Genomic DNA, 19,983 nt, shown 5'->3' with positions numbered 1-19,983 from the left:
ACACACCTCATGCATGTCTGAACTGGATCTCCACTTACCTCATGCATCACTGAACTGGTTCTCCACTCACCTCATGCATGTCTTAGCTGGAGCTCCTCTAACCCCATGAATATCAGAGCTGGAGCTTCCTTCACATCACGCATGATTGAACTGAATCTCCGCTCACATCATGCATGGCAGAACTGGATCTCCACTTACCTCATGCATGACAGAGCTGGATCTCCACTTACCTCATGCATGACAGAACTGGATCTGAACACACCTCATGCATGACAGAACTGGATCTGAACACACCTCATGCATTTCTGAACTGGATCTCCACTTACCTCATGCATGGCTGAACTGGATCTCCACTTACCTCATGCATGTCTGAACTGGATCTCCGCTCACCTTTGTCGCTCACTACATCATGCATGTCTGAACTGAATCTCCGCTCACCTCATGCATGTCTGAACTTGATCTCCGCTCACCTCATGCATGTCTGAACTGGATCTCCACTCACCTCATGCATGTCTGAACTGAATCTCCGCTTACCCTTGTCTCTTGCCTGGGCCTCCACCAACCTGACGCATGTAAAGTAAGAAGCTCCGCTCTGATCTGAACACTCGGCTCATCCTTGTCTATTCCGAATACTGTTCACAACGACGTGAAACCCAACTCACTCACTCATGGTGGTGAGTGATACTCATCAACGCTATACTCACTTCCTTCGACAAACAACGATGATGACGACAACCGCAATCAACAGCAGCAGGGTGACGACAACAGCCACAGCCACCGTCGTCATGTTTGTCTCTGAAATATATATGGGATGGCCACGCACGTTAATCTGTAACCTGAGTAAGAAAACAAGTCAGCTGGCCTTTTAATGTTAATTAGGCTCTGATTCATTGACATTCATTGACCCATTCCCAAAGGGTTAATTATGATTATAACTACTACTACTACTAGTAGTACTACGATTACTACTACAACTACTACTAGTTTTGTGTTTTTTAAGCTGTACACACGGGGCGCCATGAGCATACACTAGTGTGTGGAAACGGCGCCATACAAGTGGACATTATTATTATTATTATTATTATGACTACTACTAAGACTACTTCTTAGTAGTAGTAGTAGTAGATTGAGAGATAGATAGCGTCTGTTGCGATGATGACGAAGTACAATTTACAATATACCTGCTTTAAATACCTATCTGAACATGCTATAGTCGAGGGAATTTCAATTCTTAGAATATGATTATTTTAACGATATTATAAACTCAAATTACTTTTGACTGAGTCGCACATTGCGCCCTCCCATCCGTCAATACAACTGGCGCAAACGCCCGTGTCTCCATGGCAACGTTGCTCAGCACAATTTACTGCGCATGTCTCGTTACATCCCCAGCCGAAGGTACCAGTGTCACATTCTGAGAAAGAAATTTATTGCACATATTTTGAGCCATGACAAGCATTTCACAGAAAAGACTGAAGTGTTCAGCAAGATTCCAGGACTTCCAGCACCAGAAAAGGGCTTCAACCATTATACTCGTGTGAGGGATCGAACCTGGTCTTCGATTGGAAGAGCGAGCAAGTTATCCACTGCGCTAACCCATTGCCTCTCATTTCATACTTATGTTTTTCAATTATCAAAACAACAACTCAATATTTGGAATTTTTTTGAAACAATCATAAAAACATATTTCCGTATTTCACTTTTTATAAGAGGCCTAACCTCCTCCATTACGCTTAAAAATACTAATTTTCTTTCAACGAGTCATATTTCATAGCGTACAAAGCCTTTAGGGTCTCGATAATTGATGATGAAAGATGATGTGGCTCACAACTTTAGCCTCAGACAAATTAATGTAAAATTTCAACGAAAATTAAATTGTTTCACTAGAATGCCTTAAATAGCAATATGAATAATATCCATAGTTTTAGCCATGTCTTTGACGCAGATCCTTCTGCTGATTCGTCGATTCGTTATGGTTTAATGATTGTTGGGTATTACTCGATAACACGAAGCATTTACGCATGTCTCTTCCACTTCGACAAAACGGTGTTTGACGGTATTACAAGTCTATACTGAACAGCAAAAGAAACGCAAGTTTCCAAAAAATGAAGTCTCATAAAAGTAAGCGTTCATGTTGATGTCTTCTATCTAAAAACTTGACAAAAGCCAGAGTTGCGTTTCTTTTGCTATTTAGTATATTTGTATTAATAATAGATGAAGTCTAAACCTGTATCACACTGTGTTCCGGTCCAACCACGCTGACATCCCATGATGCACGTGCCGTTGCCAGGGTGACAGATGGAGTCTCTGCATGAGGAGCATTTGTTACTGCATTCGTGTCCATAGGTCCCCTGGTCGCAGACTAGCAGAAAATAGAAAGCGAATGTCAGTGAATAGTTCATATGTGTATATCACTGAATAGGTACAAGTAAACCATGACCCTAGACTTAAATATATGCCAGTTCTTTCAAATTAAGCACTGTTTCTTCGTCTGCAACTGTCGCAATGTCATTCAACAACATTGACTTTTTTCATGGAGATTTAGTGATTGAGTTCGGTTAACGCTACTTTGGACAGTATTTCAGTTACATCACGGTCAGCTTTATGTGGGAGGAAAATCCGGAGTGATGCCGGTCTCAGACCACTTCGGTGAAATTGATGCTGAAAAAACAGAAACACTATCGGGAATAAATTGGGATCCGAACCCACCAACTCATGAAGATCCAAGAGGCGACTAACGGGATCGGGTTGTCAGGCGCGTTGACTTGTTGATGCACGTTATCGTATCCCAATTGCGTAGATCGATGGTCATGCTGTCAATCATAGGTTTGTCTGGTCCAGACTCGATAATTTACAGGCAGGCTCTATATAGCTTGAATATGAATGGGTAGAGCTATAAACAACAATCCCGTTAGTCGCCGCTTACGACAAGCATTGGTTGCAGAAGACCAATTCTAACCCGGATCTTCACGGCTGTCTTCTTGTAAGGAAGTGCCCAAACTTACCCGTTGTACATCTATCTCCCATCCATCCGGGAACACACTTGCACGTGCCATCTACGTGATGACAGTGAGTGTCGACACAGTTGCTGCTGCAGTTGTTCGTGCAGTTGAAGCCGTAGCGTCCTTCTGGGCACTCTGCAACATGGAGGATTCAAGTATAGTACTACCATCAACCAACAGCCACATTAGAATCAGAGGCCACTGATCATATCAGATGTGATGCATGTAAAAAATAATAACAAAAACAATATGGTGAATATTTATAAAATACCAAGTCTATTTCCTGAAACATGCTCAAAACGCTGAATCATTAAATCATGTTCCTGGTAAATTAAACACTAGTGTCCTCTCGAAATCTCCATCCTACCGGGTACCCATTCACTGTTTGCATATTTCAAAGAGAGACACACGACTTGAAAGATCTGTTTCTGTGTGCAGAGGCCTAGAACTGCCTGGCTGGAGTCAAGCCTGCCAACACGGTCAACCATCCCCCTACTCTCTGCCCCCAACGCTGCTTTACCCGTAGTGTTGTGCTTGGATTAATTGTATTGTGTCATCATGTACGTCTTCTGATGGGGCGGTGGGGTAGCCTACTGGTTAGAGCGCTGGCTCGTCACGCCGAAGACCCGGTTCGAATCCCTACATGGGTACAATGTGTGAAGCCCATTTCTGGTGTCCCCCGCCGTGATGTTGATGGAATATTGCTAAAAGCGGCGTAAAACCAAACTCAGTCAGTCAGTCAGTCTTCTGATCATGTTTCGTGGAACAAAACTCATCTGATGGCCTGAAGTTTGTACAGACCTTGTTTACAGTCAACTCCAGTAAAGCCATCTGCGCAGCCTGACACGCAACTGCCGTCGACCTTGTTGCACACTTCCGCTCGGTCACGACAACGGCAGGTGAAGTTGCATTCTAAGCCATATTTGTAGTCGAGACAGTCTGAAGTAGAAAGAGAGCATTTCATTGCTTGAATTAAGATTGTCAAAAATATTCTGAGCCATCTATTATGTGTATGAGAAGGTACATGGTAAGATTTTGTCACATCAGCGGAGAACGGAATATTATCATGACCAACAGGATACTTCAAAGCCAATATGTGTCATGAATCAATCTCCCCAGTATCGTACAGATTGACAATGTTCTGAATTTCATTCAATAACTCAAACTTGGACCTCACGTACTCCACACGTAGAATGATTCAAATCTGATAGTAAAAACACCCTGTATGCCATACCCGGAGTTGAAAGTGGTAATATATGAGAAATAATAATGTCCCTTTCAACTTTCATCTGATAAAATGAATGTGTTCTACAAAAAAGACTCCTTTCAGATGAACAAACTCTCACCACCAAACACCTGAACTTCGCACAGCGTCAATATCTTGCAGTCTCCTCTCAAGGTCACCTCCAGTCTGTTGGCCGTTCGACTGGCTGGCATCTGTACTGACGTCACTTCCGGTGGTGTATCGGACCGATCTTGGTATACTCGTTTCAAACCACTTACGCCTGCTTTCCCCAAACGGATGCGAAATTCTTTGAGTCGCACATCATCTAAGGAAAAACTTACTACTATGTACTCTCGTATGAATTAGAAGAAATACATCATGAGATTTTAGTTTATCCGATAAATGATCAAGGCTGAAAACTAGCCTTGTTATCTTTCTTATGCAACGACCCGTGAAGGTCCGGATTGGAATTAGTCTTCAGCAACCCATGCTTGTCGTAAGATCGATGCTCATGCTGTTGATCACTGGAATGTCTGGTCCAGACTCGATTATTTACAGACCGCCACCATATAGCTGGAATATTGCTGAGTGCGGCGTAAAACTAAACTCAATCACTCACTCCATTTGTAGAAATGAACAAAGTCTAGATGTCATTCATTTAATGCGCCCTTTAAGCAGTTGCTGAACCTGATATCATATGATGCTAATGTTAAATTCATTCGTGGCTTTATAAGGACATTATATTTTTGTGTGTTTGAGGCAAAAATGGTAGATTCAAGTGGGGAGGTCATGGCAAAGATATACAGTCGACTATTTCGTTATATTACTTGTTTTTTAAGCTGTATGATAAAACCAAAGTACTCGTTTTACTTCCTGGTAAATACAATATACAGGTTATACTTCAACAAGTTTAACAAGCACTTCAGTGTAGAAAGAATCATCTGACGGCTGTAACTGGATGATTTAGTGTAAGATTTTTTGTTGGGGGTTTGAATTGTACATCCCCCCAGTCATTAAAACTGGCGGTATTTTTTCAATATTAGTTCTGTTGTTTTCAACGCGATGACTCAAGCAGAGATGTTATCAAGTAGGTGACATTTGGTGCGGAACTTGCTTCGTGTGTTCAACTTCCTGTACTCGGAAAAGGAATTGGATCTATATATAAATTTACTATGGAAATCTATTCGAAAACATTTGGTTTTGTGTAACCCATCAATTCAACTGTACATATCTACTATATATGGCATGAATGTAAAGTAATACATATGTTTTATAACCCACTAATATCTTCACATACTGTACACATCTACTCTGTGTCGCAAATAATATAAATGTTAGCGTCAATAAGGAAACTCCGTCAGTAGCGTTACCGCCTAGCCAATAAGGTACTGCCTAGTCAGTAGCGATACTGACTAAAACGACTAGACAGTAAGTTTACTGACTGATATATATTTTCATTTTTCCGCTTATTGCCTAAGTCAGTAGTGTTACTGACTACAACATTTCCAAAATATTTAGATTTAAATAATTATTTCTTTATTTCTCCATTGATGGTATAAAAGTGAAATACAGTGAACAATTTTTTTTTTAAAGTTACCGTCATTCAAATATATATCATATAGCAATACTTAAGTCTACAGATCACCTGTTCATGTATTGCACACCTCTCCCCTGCATGACAAGTCTATTCTGTATGTATGTTAATCTACAGTAATCCGTACATACGTACACTTACATGGTGCATCCCTGTTGTACATATCTACCCTGAATATCTGTTAGTCTACAGTAATCCGTACATCTGTCTGTATCCCACTTACTTGGTTCATCCCTATTGTACACATCTACCCTGAATATCTGTTAATCTACAGTAATCCGTACATCTGTCTGTACCCCACTTACTTGGTGCATTCCTATTGTACATATCTACCCTGAATATCTGTTAATCTACAGTAATCCGTACATCTGTCTGTATCCCACTTACTTGGTGCATCCCTATTGTACACATCTACCCTGTACATCTGTTAATCCCATCTGTCTGTATCTTGGTTCATTCCTATTGTACACATCTACCCTGTATATCTGTTAATCTACAGTAATGTACATCTGTCTGTATCCCACTTACTCTACAGTAATCCGTAGATCTGTCTGTCCCCACTTACTTACTGTGTATCCCTATTGTACACATCTACCTGTATATCTGTATATCTGTTAGTCTACAGTAATCCGTACATCTGTCTGTATCCCACTTACTTGGTGCATCCCTATTGTACACATCTACCCTGTATATCTGTTAGTCTACAGTAATCCGTACATCTGTCTGTATCCCACTTACTTGGTGCATTCCTATTGTACACATCTACCCTGTATATCTGTTAATCTACAGTAATCCGTACATCTGTCTGTATCCCACTTACTTGGTGTATTCCTATTGTACACATCTACCCTGTATATCTGTTAATCTACAGTAATCCGTACATCTGTCTGTATCCCACTTACTTGGTTCATCCCTATTGTACACATCTACCCTGTATATCTGGTAGTCCTGTCCAAGCCGGAGAATCCAGTTGGGATCTGTTGTCCCACCATTTGAACACGATGTAACTGCCGTGTGAGTACATGATTTATCTTCAAAATCTGGCGGAAGTGCCGGCGTCCACCGCAAGAGATGAATTATACATGTCAAACACTGAAGACTGTGATGTGTCTCCCCGTAGTGCGATGTTTCTGCCTGAAAATGAAACTTTTTAAAAACAAATAAACTAACGGGCAAAAGAAACTTATCACTTTTAAATTAACGTTTTCGCAATTGCAGATACTGCCATAAAGTTAAATGTTTTCAGAAAACATTCGCCGAAACACATTCTGTGGTCGAGTAGCAAGGCATAAGTCCGTGATTAAGTGAATTTCGTGCTGGCATGAAAAAAATCAGCATAAATGGACTTTGCGGAAAATATCCGTGCACAATTGTTGCATAAATACAGATGTGGAACAGTGCAACCATGCAGTATCAAAAATAACATCAAAGAAATGCTTTACAAATGCTTCGACTTTCACAAGCCGAACGTGACAGAGCCATTGGTATGGCAGAAATGGGGGCCTCACAACGTCACATTGCAAGAGTCTTCAATTGCAGCCAAGCTACTTGTTGAGCCGCTACCAACAGACAGGCCAGACACAAGACCGTCCAAGAACGGGTAGACCAAGGGTTACCACGCCAGTTGAAGGCCGCTACATCCGGACAATAAACCTGTGGAACAGATTCGTCACGGCGACGTCAACGGTGGCGACGGCCTTGGGACACCCCATCAGCAGACGATCCGATCTACTACTACTACTACTACTACTACTACTACTACTACTACTACTACTACTACTACTACTACTACTACTACTACTACTACTATAACCATCGCCAACATCACCACTCCTCCGCTCTAATGTAATGGATGCCTTTTCTGGCAAAAGAAAATATCAGTGTATTGAGAACTTTAACACCCACATGTCATATATATAATTATGCACATACACACATATTTTCTTTTGCCAGCGCGCATTACTGTAGATTACTGTACTTACAAATATCGGAATTAGAATCTACAATAATGCTTTATGGCACTTGGGAATATAACATTATGCCTGGGTGTTATAGATGTGGTGGGAGATAAAGCTAAAAGTCTTTTCTGGCAAAAGAAAATATGTGTGTATGTACATAATTATATATATGAAACGGGTGTTAAAGATGTAAATACACACATATATATTTTCTTTTGCCAGTAAAGGCATAATTTTATAGCGGAGCGGAGAAGACAATATATTTGACAAGTGGGTATATAAAATTATGCCTTTTCTGGCAAAAGAAAATATATATGTGTGTATTTACATATAACATTCACGTATACAGCGTTCGCTCGTCACGCCGAAGACCCGGGTTCGATTCCCCACATGGGAAGAATGTGTGAAGCCCATTTCTGGTGTCCCCCGCCGTGATATGGCTGGAATATTGCTAAAAGCGGCGTAAAACCACACTCACTCACTCACTCACTCACTAAAATGGGGACCGCCTCCGTGGTGTAGTGGTTAGAGCGTCCGCCCGGGGAGTGGAAGGTCGAGGTTTCGAACCCGGGCGGCTTCATACCAAAAGACGTTAAAATATGGTACTTGCTGGTCCCTGCCTGGCGCTCGGCATTAATGTGTACAACAAGGACTTAGTCTAACTGGTCGGCTGTATAATGCCAGTATAATGTGTCTGAGTTGGGTATTCATGCTTAACTGGTATCTCAGTGGGTTGGCACTATAAAACCAGCTGAACGCATGCACGTCGTCATATGAGCGAAATATTCTTAGTGCGACGTTAAACCCAATTTCACCTCACTAAAATGGATTGCAGAATATCAAATATCAAGCCTTACATACACGTCCAAATATATAGTTTTAATAAAAATGTATATCAACAATTAGATAAAAAGACAACTATGACTACATATCAAATGTCCCACAGAAAAGCCACTGTCTTCAGGCTATGTGTTTGATTTGTTTATGAGACCGCCTCCATGGTGTAGTGGTTAGAGCGTCCGCCCGGAGAGCGGAAGGTCGCGGGTTCGATCCCGACCGCGTCATACCAAAAGATGCGCTCGGCATTAATGGGTACAACAAGGACTGGTCGGCTCGGAGTCAGTATAATGTGTCTGAGTGGGGTATTCATGCTTCACTGCGGTATGGTATCTCAGTGGGCTAGCACTATAAAACAGCTTAAGTCTGGGCTAGTACAAGCAGCCACACATACACATACACACGCATGCACGTCGTCATATGAGCGAAATATTCTCAGGCACGACGTAAAACCCAATTTCACCTCACCTCACCTTTATTTTTTTTGTTTATCTCTAAGTTACTTACTGCCTTAAGCTTGTGGCGTGTGACGTGTTCCGACAGGAAGTGACAGTGTTTTGACTCAATTGTTTTCCTCAATTACAATAATGGGGCTCCCTGATAAACCTTTATTGGTTCATGCTGAATCAGCACAGGGTTTCTATTGTAATTGGAAGTAGGTATTGGCGAATGTCAAGGGGACTGACTTGACAGGTTTGAATATAGGTAAAAACTCTTTCAGCACTGTTAATATCACTCGAATTGAAAACAGAAGGCAATAGAGATCTCTATTACGATAACATTTTCACCATAAAAATATCGAGCCTGTCTACTCATAATTGAAGCATGTTCTTGAACAGTATTAGAATAAAGTGAGTGAGTTTAGTTTTACGTCGCTTTTAGCAATATTCTAGCAATATCACGGCGGGGAACACCAGAAATGGGCTTCACACATTGTACCCATGTGGGGAATCGAACCCAGGTCTTCGGTGTGACGAGCCAACTCCTTAACCGATAAACAGTTACACCCACTCCACTTAACTTGTTGACTGAACAATTTATGTCTTTTTCTGTAAAATATCACACAAAACATACTTGTTCATTATTGCCATTGGGTGTATGCTGAATAATTGTAGGCATGGTTGTCGATAATGGAGTAATTAGCCCATGATATCGTTGGCCCGTGTTTTAGAGAATCACATAAAACTATGGCTAACCTCCGTAAACTTGTACTTCACTCAAAGCCAGTCTGGACTCCGTTGACTCTGTTCCGATAAGTGTTATGTTGGTGGCGTTGACGACGTTCCTGCACGTGATTCTCAACGTTGTAGACGTGATCCAAGTGTTCGTAGCGTTACACGGCACGACCGTGTCTTTGTTTCTTGTTGTCATTGCTATTTCCCGCGTTCCTGTAACCATAGAGATATACAATCTTAACACAAAAACAGGGGACACATACATGATGTTACTATTGATAATACCGTTCACCCATGAGGATCCAGGTTAGAACTGGTCTGCAGTAACCCATGCTAGTAGTAGGAGGCGACTAACGGGATCGGGTGGTCAGACTCGCTTATCTGGTTGATACATGTCATCGTATCCCAACCGAGTAGATCGATGTACATGATGTTGATCACTAGATTGTCTGGTCCAGACTCGATTATTTACAGACAGCCGCCATATTGCTGGGATGTTGGTGAGTATGGAGTTAATAAAAAGAAAGAAAGACCATAATACCGTTCATTTTACTGTTAATATTTTCGGTTTGCCGTGTTAAAAATGAATGATGTGTTCAATATGGACCTTCACTCTGATGCTGAGGTATTACCAGTATACTTCTAAAGTGGGTGTACCTGAAGAATTTCTCAACATTATCAGCGTTTCATTATGTTGGACTTTCGATTTGCGGTATGAATGGTTATATATAAGAATACGTTACACTACCGTAATTCGCTGGCACATTGACGTCCACCCAGACTATCCAGGCAGGGTGTTGTAACTCCACGCTCCATGTTGGGTCCAGGGTGGATCGTGTTAACGAGTTGGTGGAGGTGAAACCGTCTACAGCAGAGGATGACCTCGACGAAGTACTGGATTGTGTTGTTGGTTGTTCGTGGGCAATGGAGACTGTAACATGTGAATCAAGGTTAACCATTTGGTTGTGGACATTAATGCATAAATATTCATAGGGACACACAAACCCATTGGAACAAGTATCAGAAACTTCTAAAGAGAGGTCACAACATGTCCAGCCCCGAACAATGCTATTGTGTCTTGAACTACTGCAATATGAGACCTTCACGGCATGGCGAACTGAACCAGGGATACATTTGGCCTCACTAACAATATCATGTGTCGATTCAGTTATTTGCTGACATGGCAAAGTGCCGATTCAGTTACAGTTGTATTTGCAATGCCTTCTTAACATGACAAAGTGCAGAATCTCTGTTATGTAGGCCTTTTGGGTATGGCAAAATGGTAAAGAAGTTATTTCTAAGACATTCTGGACATGACAAAGTGCTGAACTTCCTGATCTGTCAGACTATACATAGCCAAGTGTTGAATCGGACTTTTGTACGACATTCTGAACTTGTGGAAATTTTGAATCAGTCATTTGTGAGACCTTCTGAACACGTTAAAGTACTGGATTAGTAAACTGCAGATCCGAATGTATCATAACTATTTAAGCAGGGGATATTCATAAAAAGGTGTCCCATCGATTGATATTTTATATATTCAATGAGATATATAGTTTAACAATGTGACGGAGACGTCAGAGTGAGATTTGCATTAGTCGATGAACGTCAGACGACCACAGATTGTGTTAAATGAATTGCTAAAACGCACTGCTGTCCTTCACGTGCAAATGGTATGGACGTAACGGTAGTAATACCCGTGACACGTGTGTGAATGACATGTAACGGGGTTCTGTCTGTAGGAGGGCTGCCGCTCCCATGTTTCTGTCTAAAAAACGCTCATTCTGACTTCGCCACACTCTGTTGCGCCTGTCAAGGACATCCAAACCGAACCTTGATTCATACTATTCGTACAGCGCTGTCGCTCTTGCTACCGATGACGAAAGCGATAAACACGAGACGAGAAAGTGGTATTTGTTTAGTATTGATCAAGAAAAATTGCGAGAATACTCATTAATGTTAGTATCGCCTCTTACATTGCGAGAGTACTCATTAATATGGAAAAAAACCATAGTGTATGGCCATTTTGACTTTTTCTATGGCCATTTTGACTTTTTCAATGGCCATTTTGACTTGGGGTTGTGACCATTTTGACTTTTTTGTGTGGCCATTTTGATTAGGGTCAGTGTGGCCATTGTTGTGTGGCCATTTTGACCTGTTCCCTTTGTGTATCGCTTCCAGGCATTATCTTTTCTAGGCTACTATGGGAATGCACGTGGCGTATTTTATCGTACACACGTAAAACAAAAGTTACGATTTATTAAACAACACCTTATTATAATTCAGGGCGGACCATTTATGTTATTACATACATACATTACGTATTCAGTGCGTAATGTGATACTAACCCGGACATGTTTTTGAAATAAACAAAAATACAACACCGTTCCACTTATTAACTTACAGTACTGGCAGCCGGGACCAAAGTATCCCTTCTCACATCCGGAGGAAGAGCAGCTTCCTGTTGTGGAGTCACATTGTCTTCTGTCGAAACAGTGGCACTGGAACCTGCAGGAAGGTCCGAACCAATAGTTCCCCAGTCTGTCTCGGGCACACGGGTTGTCTGCAATGTCATCAGAAGAACATTTATATAGTAACCATGTCTGTCTCAAGCAGACCTCTCTGTTGTGGGAAGAATACACACTGGCACACGCAAGAATACACACTCGTGCATGCAAATACGCACACGCACATCCATCCATCCATCCATCCATCCATCCATCCATCCATACATACATACAAACATACATACATACATACATACATACAAAAATACATACATACATACATACATGCATGCATACATACAATTTCCCTCTATTCTGTTCGTTGTTTAACGCCTCACTCAGCAATATTCCAACTACATGGCGGCGGTCTGTAAAATGTCGACTCTGGATCACACAATCCAGTGATCAACAGCATGAGCATCGATCTATGCAATTGAGATTTGATGACATGTGCCAACCAAGTCAGAGAGCCTGACCACCCGATCCCGTTAGTCGCCTCTTACGACAAGCATGGGTTACTGAAGATCAATTCTAACCCGGATCTTCACGGGTTTAACATAGTTAAGAATTGCGACATTATCTATTCATACATTGAAACGTAAAAATCCATCTTAAATTGTATTAAACAGTAAATTACTTTTAATTACACAGTATTTCGAAACATTATAATCATACTTAAAATTGAACTTGTCAATAGCCACATGCAAAACAACAATAACCATTTATAAGACGAGTATATAATGGATGACAACTTCTTGTTTATTGTATAACACAACGTTTCTGGGCTACTTCTTGCCCCTTCTTCAGGCCAATGCAATGCAATCAATCCCTGAAGAAGGGGCAAAAGTAACCCAGAAACGTTGTTTTATACAATAAACAAGAAGTTGTCATCCATATACTCGTCTTATATATTCACCAACTTCTAAATGCCTCTTAAGAATCTCAACAATAATGATTGACGAACACATTTCCGAAAATATGACAGGGATGTACAACTGCTTGAGAGTCCTTTTCCTGTACAGCATTGCACTGGGAAGAAATTTGTATGAAAATCAGAGTTTTATAAAATTAACAATTATCATCATAAAATCATTGTGTCGTCAAAGGATCTCACGGGTCAGAAAAACTCCTGGTTCTCCATCGTGGTCACCACGAGAGGTTTCATGTACGTGTTGAAAAATATAATTGCAAAAACACAGGAGGTGTTTAATTAATACCATTTGTGTATATTAGAGAATTACCTCAGATTCCATATTTAGATTTAGATTCCATATTTATATTCTCGTGACTGATAACGGTTAAGCACGGAATGGAGACAGAAAGTCTCGAGTTACCCGGAAATTATTAGAGAGAATGACGTTTGGCCATGAAATGTAGACACAGAACACATTTGTTGTGAAAGACAGAGCAAGTTCACAATAAAACAATAAGCAAATCAGTGAAAATGGTGAGTCGCGGAACGGTGCTGCCCGATATTCTTCCAATCACGTCACACAGGAGTTCAAGGTCAAATGCAGATTTAACAAACCAAAACGATATGTTGGGAACATGTTACCAAGATCAGGGTGGGTTCGAACCACTTAAAAAGACACGTTGAACACTAGGAGAGCAGTGCTAGTAGTCCGAGTTCTACATATCCGAAGCCAATCCACGTCACTCAGTTCTCCCATGGATAGCCAGTCTTATGGTGAAGTTGTGGGTAGAGAGATGCACTGAGACAAAGTAAACCAATGTAGGTATAGAGCTTTGTGATGCGTTATCTTTGAATGCATGTGTGCCAGAACATGTCATGTGGTTAGTTAGGAGTCACTGTCGTCCCACCCCTCACTCCTTCACTTAGCATACTTCGACGGACCAAGCGATTGGAGACCCTGAGCTGCTATCTTCCCTGATAATGTGGAACGGCCGTAATGAGTAGGTAAATGTTGTAGGATTTACTGACGCCCGACAGCAGTTACGACACCACCACCACCTTCAACCCTCGCTCGTAACTAGGTCAACCCACGGGACATAGAAACATTATCTCATGGTCAGTTTCCAGATCTGGAGTAAACAGCCTCGTTCTGTCATCTCTGTCAGTAACAAAACACTGTCCATAGGCGGATCCAGAATATTTCAAAGGGGGGGGGGACTGGCTCTGCCATTGCAAAACATTAACTTCAATGTGGTCTTTAGTCATTTTCAAAGGGGGGGGGGGGGGAAACCTCCAGTCATAATTTGATCATGAAATTGTTTTCATTCAGTTCATCATCTACCATCATTTTCAGATGCCACTACCTGTGCACGCGCGTATCCCGAGCCTCGTTTTGGAAACAAACCAAGGTCAAGGCAATGTGATCTTGACTACATGCATGCACACTTGTCTCTGCCTAGAATGCCTATCACTGAAATCCATGCAAAGAGAATACATTATTTTAAAGTAATCACCTGATACAGCCACGGGGACGATCCCAAGTACCACGATAATAATCAGCATGGCCATCACCACACTTCTGTATCGTGAACTGGTTGGGGACTGAAGCAGATCTACAGCCTAGAAATGAAACGGAACTTGACTTCCTTCGTCCATCATCACATCCGTGAATGTCACGATATACCGCCCATGACAGTGCAGAGGTTGAGAAGAGTTCCCTGTGAGCTGGGGCGGTGGGGTAGCCTAGTGGTTTAAGCGTCCGCTCGTCACGCTGAAGGCCCGGGTTCGAATCCCCACATGGGTACAATGTGTGAAGCCCATTTCAGGTGTCCCCCGCCGTGATGTTGCTGGAATATTGCCAAAAGCGGCGTAAAACTAAACTCAGTCAGTCAGTCCCTGTGAGCTGGTACGCTGGCAAGTTAGCCCTTTGTGACAAAGCATTAGATTTGATCTTTCCGTTAAAGGATTGTTTCAAAAGAAGATGAATAATAATGAAACTATTGATGAAAGATCTTATGAGTTTCAGTTTGTTATATTTTACAAACCAAAGCAGAAATTCTTTTAGTTTTACCGGATACTTTGTAATAAAGACGTATGCTATTGTCGTAACTGCTTTCGGGCGACAGCAGACCCTACTATAGGTACTTGCTCGTGTGGCCGTTCCGCATTGTCAGGGGAGATGTAGTGTTGCTCTGATTAGAGTGGAAACTGGCCGCTATGAAAATATTGTATTTGAAAAATAGAAAATGTTTCAATTGTATTAATGATGTTGAAGATGAATTACATGTTATGCTTCACTGTGTATTATATGATGATCTGAGAGAGACCCTTTTTAACCAGTGCAATACTTCATGTCCATATTGTTTAGATAAATGTGATATTGATAAAATGTTTTATTTTCAGCAATCCTTTTATATGCTTTAATACAGCCAAAATCTGCTTCCTTATTTTAAAACGTGGAAAAGAGTTATTATATGGTTAAAACTTGTTTTTATCTTTTTTATGTCTCTCATAATTATATTTGAATAATTCTGTACACTTGTACAATTGTGTGTATACTTTAGCTTTGTACAGAAGTGAAACGTTAATAAACTATTGTCTGTCTGTCTGTCTGTCTGTCTGTCTGTCTGTAGGCTCAGGCTTAGACTCTACACTCACCTGGTCCGTCGAGGGTCGTTAAGTCAACGAATGAGCGGTCGGACGACCGTTACGTCTAACTAACATCATTGTATTTATGTACTGAAGCAAATTCAGACAAGGCAACAACAGGTTCTACATTCACATAATTTTGCTTTGCCTCAGTCCATCTCTCTTACAACAACTTCAGCATAAGAGCGGATACGTTCGTCCAATTTTGGGAAACTGGGTAACGGCGATTCGCCTCCGTCGATTGAACCCGTGAAGATCCGGTTTAGAATTGGTCTTCAATAACCCATGCTTGTCGTAAGAGGCGACTAACGGGATCGGGTGGTCAGGCTTGCTGAGTTGGTTGACACATGTCATCATATCCCAATTGCGTAGAACGATGCTCATGCTGTTGATCACTGGATTGTGTGATCCAGACTTGATTATTTACAGACCGCCACCATATAGCTGGAATATTGCTGAGTGCGGCGTTAAACAGTCTAAGTAAGTTTAGCCTCAGTATTTTTCGCGTTAAACAAAACCTTGTAAACAACAAGCTAGCCAACCAGCCGTTGATAGAACAGCCGCACTACTCTACTCACGTACAAAATTCCTTTTTAAATGGTTCAAGCCCTACCCGATATTGATCACATGTTCCCATTCCTTGTTTGGTTGTTAAAGGTCACATGCAACCAAAAAAGCAAACATAATTAAAACACAATTATCACTTCTTCAAGACATAATATGCATTGCTGATTATGAAAAAACAAATAAACAAAATTATAAGCGTATAATCGCAAATCAAAAGTGCAATATTTTGTACTTGGGTTTACCTCCCTCGAAACGAAGCAGCCGGGATACCGAACCCAGTCAAAGCGGGTGGGTGTGCACTCAAGTGTAACGGCTGGTTCATTTGCAGATGCCGCCCTCATGCACGTCTCATTGTGTGTGTATATAGAGATGTTGGGTTTAGTAAATATATGCTCTTTTTTTGTGTATAACACTTTGCAATCAACAGACATCATACCATGTCATGTGTTCAAGTATCACACCTGCCTGTCTGTTTAATTACATAATGTGACAGAGACTGAACTCGGGCCATAAATCAATGCATTTGTTTATGGTGTATAACCTGATAGGTGTTAAGTTCAAATTGCATGATGTCAGTGATAGCAGCTGTGTATTGAATATTGTCATTAGCAGACAGGCAGGCAGACACACAGGTGTCAATAAAACAAGACATTGAGTTTTGTCTGTGACAACGACATATCTATATCACAGTTAGAAATTCTGTCAACGCTAAATAATGACATTGCTTTTAAGTATCGAACTGAGAAAGTGTCTCGGTAAGAAGAACGTATGGTGAAATAGAAAAATGAAATTATATAAACAGTTTATTTACTGTCATAACATATAAAAAGCTCGCGCCTGTGAGATATCAACAAAACATTAGAAAAATAGCTAACACCAAAGCCGATTTCGCGCGTTTTTTTTCATCGCGTTATTTTTCAACTTTATAAGTTGAATTTGCATTTTTGACGATTTGTTTACCGAAAGGTATCAGAATCTGGAAAGTTGTGTTTTACGCTGCATGTGACCTTTAGAAAACAGTATCCGTTCTTCCACTCATGTGTTTTGCGGTAAAACTCAGGACGTCACTGATCGTTGACACAACTGACTTGTTGTGTCCTTACCCCGTGAAACATACGAGTGAGTGAGTGTTTTACGCCGTACTCGGCAATATTCCAGCTATATGGCGGCGGCGAAACATGCGAGCAAAACACATCTCTTTATTGATCTGGGACTTACAAAATGGATTTTCTCTTCCCCGGTCACCAACACTGATCTCACAACAAATGAAAACCCGCATAAAACACACTGATATATGACCTGCAGAATATACGCTTTTGGGTTTCTGTTGACATGGTTATCATTAGCTAATATTTCCGCAAGCTGACATCCTTGAATACTGACAAAACGCTATTTTCTGCAAATGTTTACTCACTGTTGTGGCGTGCTCCATGTGCATCACTCGGAAGCGATCGTTCGGAAAATAGCATTCGGAATCGTTCGGGTACAAAACTTTTTCGAGGTAAAAGTTCAAAAAGTATGTGCGAATGTCAACTTTCGCGATTTGGTAAGCTGTGTTCTGATTGGTCAATTGAAAAGGTTAGCTGACGCGACCTTCCATAAGGTTTTGTTCGACTCAGTATAGCAGTGTAACAAATAATACTGCGGCCTTAAACAACAAGCTAGCCAACCAGCCGTTGATAGAACAGCCGCACTACTCTACTCACGTACAAAATTCCTTTTAAATGGTTCAAGCCCTACCCGATATTGATCACATGTTCCCATTCCTTGTTTGGTTGTTAAAGGTCACATGCAACCAAAAAAGCAAACATAATTAAAACACAATTATCACTTCTTCAAGACATAATATGCATTGCTGATTATGAAAAAACAAATAAACAAAATTATAAGCGTATAATCGCAAATCAAAAGTGCAATATTTTGTACTTGGGTTTACCTCCCTCGAAACGAAGCAGCCGGGATACCGAACCCAGTCAAAGCGGGTGGGTGTGCACTCAAGTGTAACGGCTGGTTCATTTTTGCAGATGCCGCCCTCATGCACGTCTCATTGTGTGTGTATATAGAGATGTTGGGTTTAGTAAATATATGCTCATTTTTTGTGTATAACACTTTGCAATCAACAGACATCATAACATGTCATGTGTTCAAGTATCACACCTGCCTGTCTGTTTAATTACATAATGTGACAGAGACTGAACTCGGGCCATAAATCAATGCATTTGTTTATGGTGTATAACCTGATAGGTGTTAAGTTCAAATTGCATGATCTCAGTGATAGCAGCTGTGTATTGAATATTGTCATTAGCAGACAGGCAGGAAGACACACAGGTGTCAATAAAACAAGACATTGAGTTTTGTCTGTGACAACGACATATCTATATCACAGTTAGAAATTCTGTCAACGCTAAATAATGACATTGCTTTTAAGTATCGAACTGAGAAAGTGTCTCGGTAAGAAGAACGTATGGTGAAATAGAAAAATGAAATTATATAAACAGTTTATTTACTGTCATAACATATAAAAAGCTCGCGCCTGTGAGATATCAACAAAACATTAGAAAAATAGCTAACACCAAAGCCGATTTCGCGCGTTTTTTTTCATCGCGTTATTTTTCAACTTTATAAGTTGAATTTGCATTTTTGACGATTTGTTTCGGTATGTCCATACCGAAAGGTATCAGAATCTGGAAAGTTGTGTTTTACGCTGCATGTGACCTTTAAAAAACAGTATCCGTTCTTCCACTCATGTGTTTTGCGGTAAAACTCAGGACGTCACTGATCGTTGACACAACTGACTTGTTGTGTCCTTACCCCGTGAAACATACGAGTGAGTGAGTGTTTTACGCCGTACTCGGCAATATTCCAGCTATATGGCGGCGGCGAAACATGCGAGCAAAACACATCTCTTTATTGATCTTGGAATTTGCAATATTCCGTCACCATTGCTTTCCCTAACTTCAACACCAAGGAATGTGTTGTATTTTTCTAATGATTTAGTGATATTTTTTTGTCTTATAACTTTATCAATATCTCAAATAATCCGGTTTGACACCATCTTTAGACACATGTTCATCCTCAGAGGAAGCCGTGAGAAACGGGAATGACGCAACATATCGTAAATGACGCTTTTAAATGTTTATAATCTTTAATGTTAACCCCAAGAGATGCTATGGTCAATGTGATTAAATAATATGCAGCGTTCTTAACAATACCATGTATAACAATACAATCTATCCGACGTTATACAAGATATTTAAGATACAACGAAGCCAATGACGTTTTGCAACTTGAAAACATATACCCGCCGTCTCATGACAATGAAACGCCGCCTCTCAAAGCATTTCAACACCAAGTTTCGTAGCGCATGGTGTCAGACCCTTCGATGCAAAATGTCAACAAGCTTACGCTCTGCATCCATTTCAAACCTTTTGTCAACGATAAACGTGGTCGTTTAAACGTTGAGGACATTTTTTGGGGAGAAATACGGTTTGATCCTGTCTGTGGATCTTTAGCACTCGTCCGTTGGTTCAGCGGACACATATTCCTTTCATTATAA

At 40.8% G+C, this 19,983-nt stretch overlaps 1 protein-coding gene across 1 annotated transcript; it reads right to left on the bottom strand.

Moving 5' to 3' along the window:
* Positions 1-668: 668 nt before the first annotated feature.
* Positions 669-14,830, bottom strand: LOC124253733. The gene is made up of 10 exons (XM_046687555.1): positions 14,726-14,830; positions 12,196-12,354; positions 10,540-10,722; positions 9,813-10,004; positions 4,349-4,552; positions 3,804-3,941; positions 3,006-3,137; positions 2,228-2,362; positions 1,274-1,414; positions 669-795 (listed from the first exon to the last, which is right to left on the bottom strand). Exons 1-10 carry the CDS (start codon positions 14,778-14,780, stop codon positions 701-703), a joined length of 1,434 nt encoding a protein of 477 aa, XP_046543511.1. The 5' UTR covers positions 14,781-14,830; the 3' UTR covers positions 669-700.
* Between the last annotated feature and the right edge of the window lie 5,153 nt (positions 14,831-19,983).

The sequence above is a fragment of the Haliotis rubra genome, unplaced genomic scaffold (assembly GCF_003918875.1).
Source record: "Haliotis rubra isolate DU_JTF1 unplaced genomic scaffold, ASM391887v1 Scf55, whole genome shotgun sequence".
NCBI classification, from domain to species: domain Eukaryota; kingdom Metazoa; phylum Mollusca; class Gastropoda; order Lepetellida; family Haliotidae; genus Haliotis; species Haliotis rubra.
This window is presented reverse-complemented; position numbering and strand designations above follow the sequence as displayed.

Excerpts from the sequence above, each read along its gene's own strand:
- LOC124253733 (XM_046687555.1), bottom strand. The coding sequence starts at position 14,780 with ATGGCCATGCTGATTATTATCGTGGTACTTGGGATCGTCCCCGTGGCT. Across the intron at positions 10,005-10,539 it reads CAATGTGCCAGCGAATTACG|GAACGCGGGAAATAGCAATG; the intron begins GTAGTGTAACGT and ends CTATGGTTACAG. Across the intron at positions 3,138-3,803 it reads TGGAGTTGACTGTAAACAAG|AGTGCCCAGAAGGACGCTAC; the intron begins GTCTGTACAAAC and ends TCCATGTTGCAG.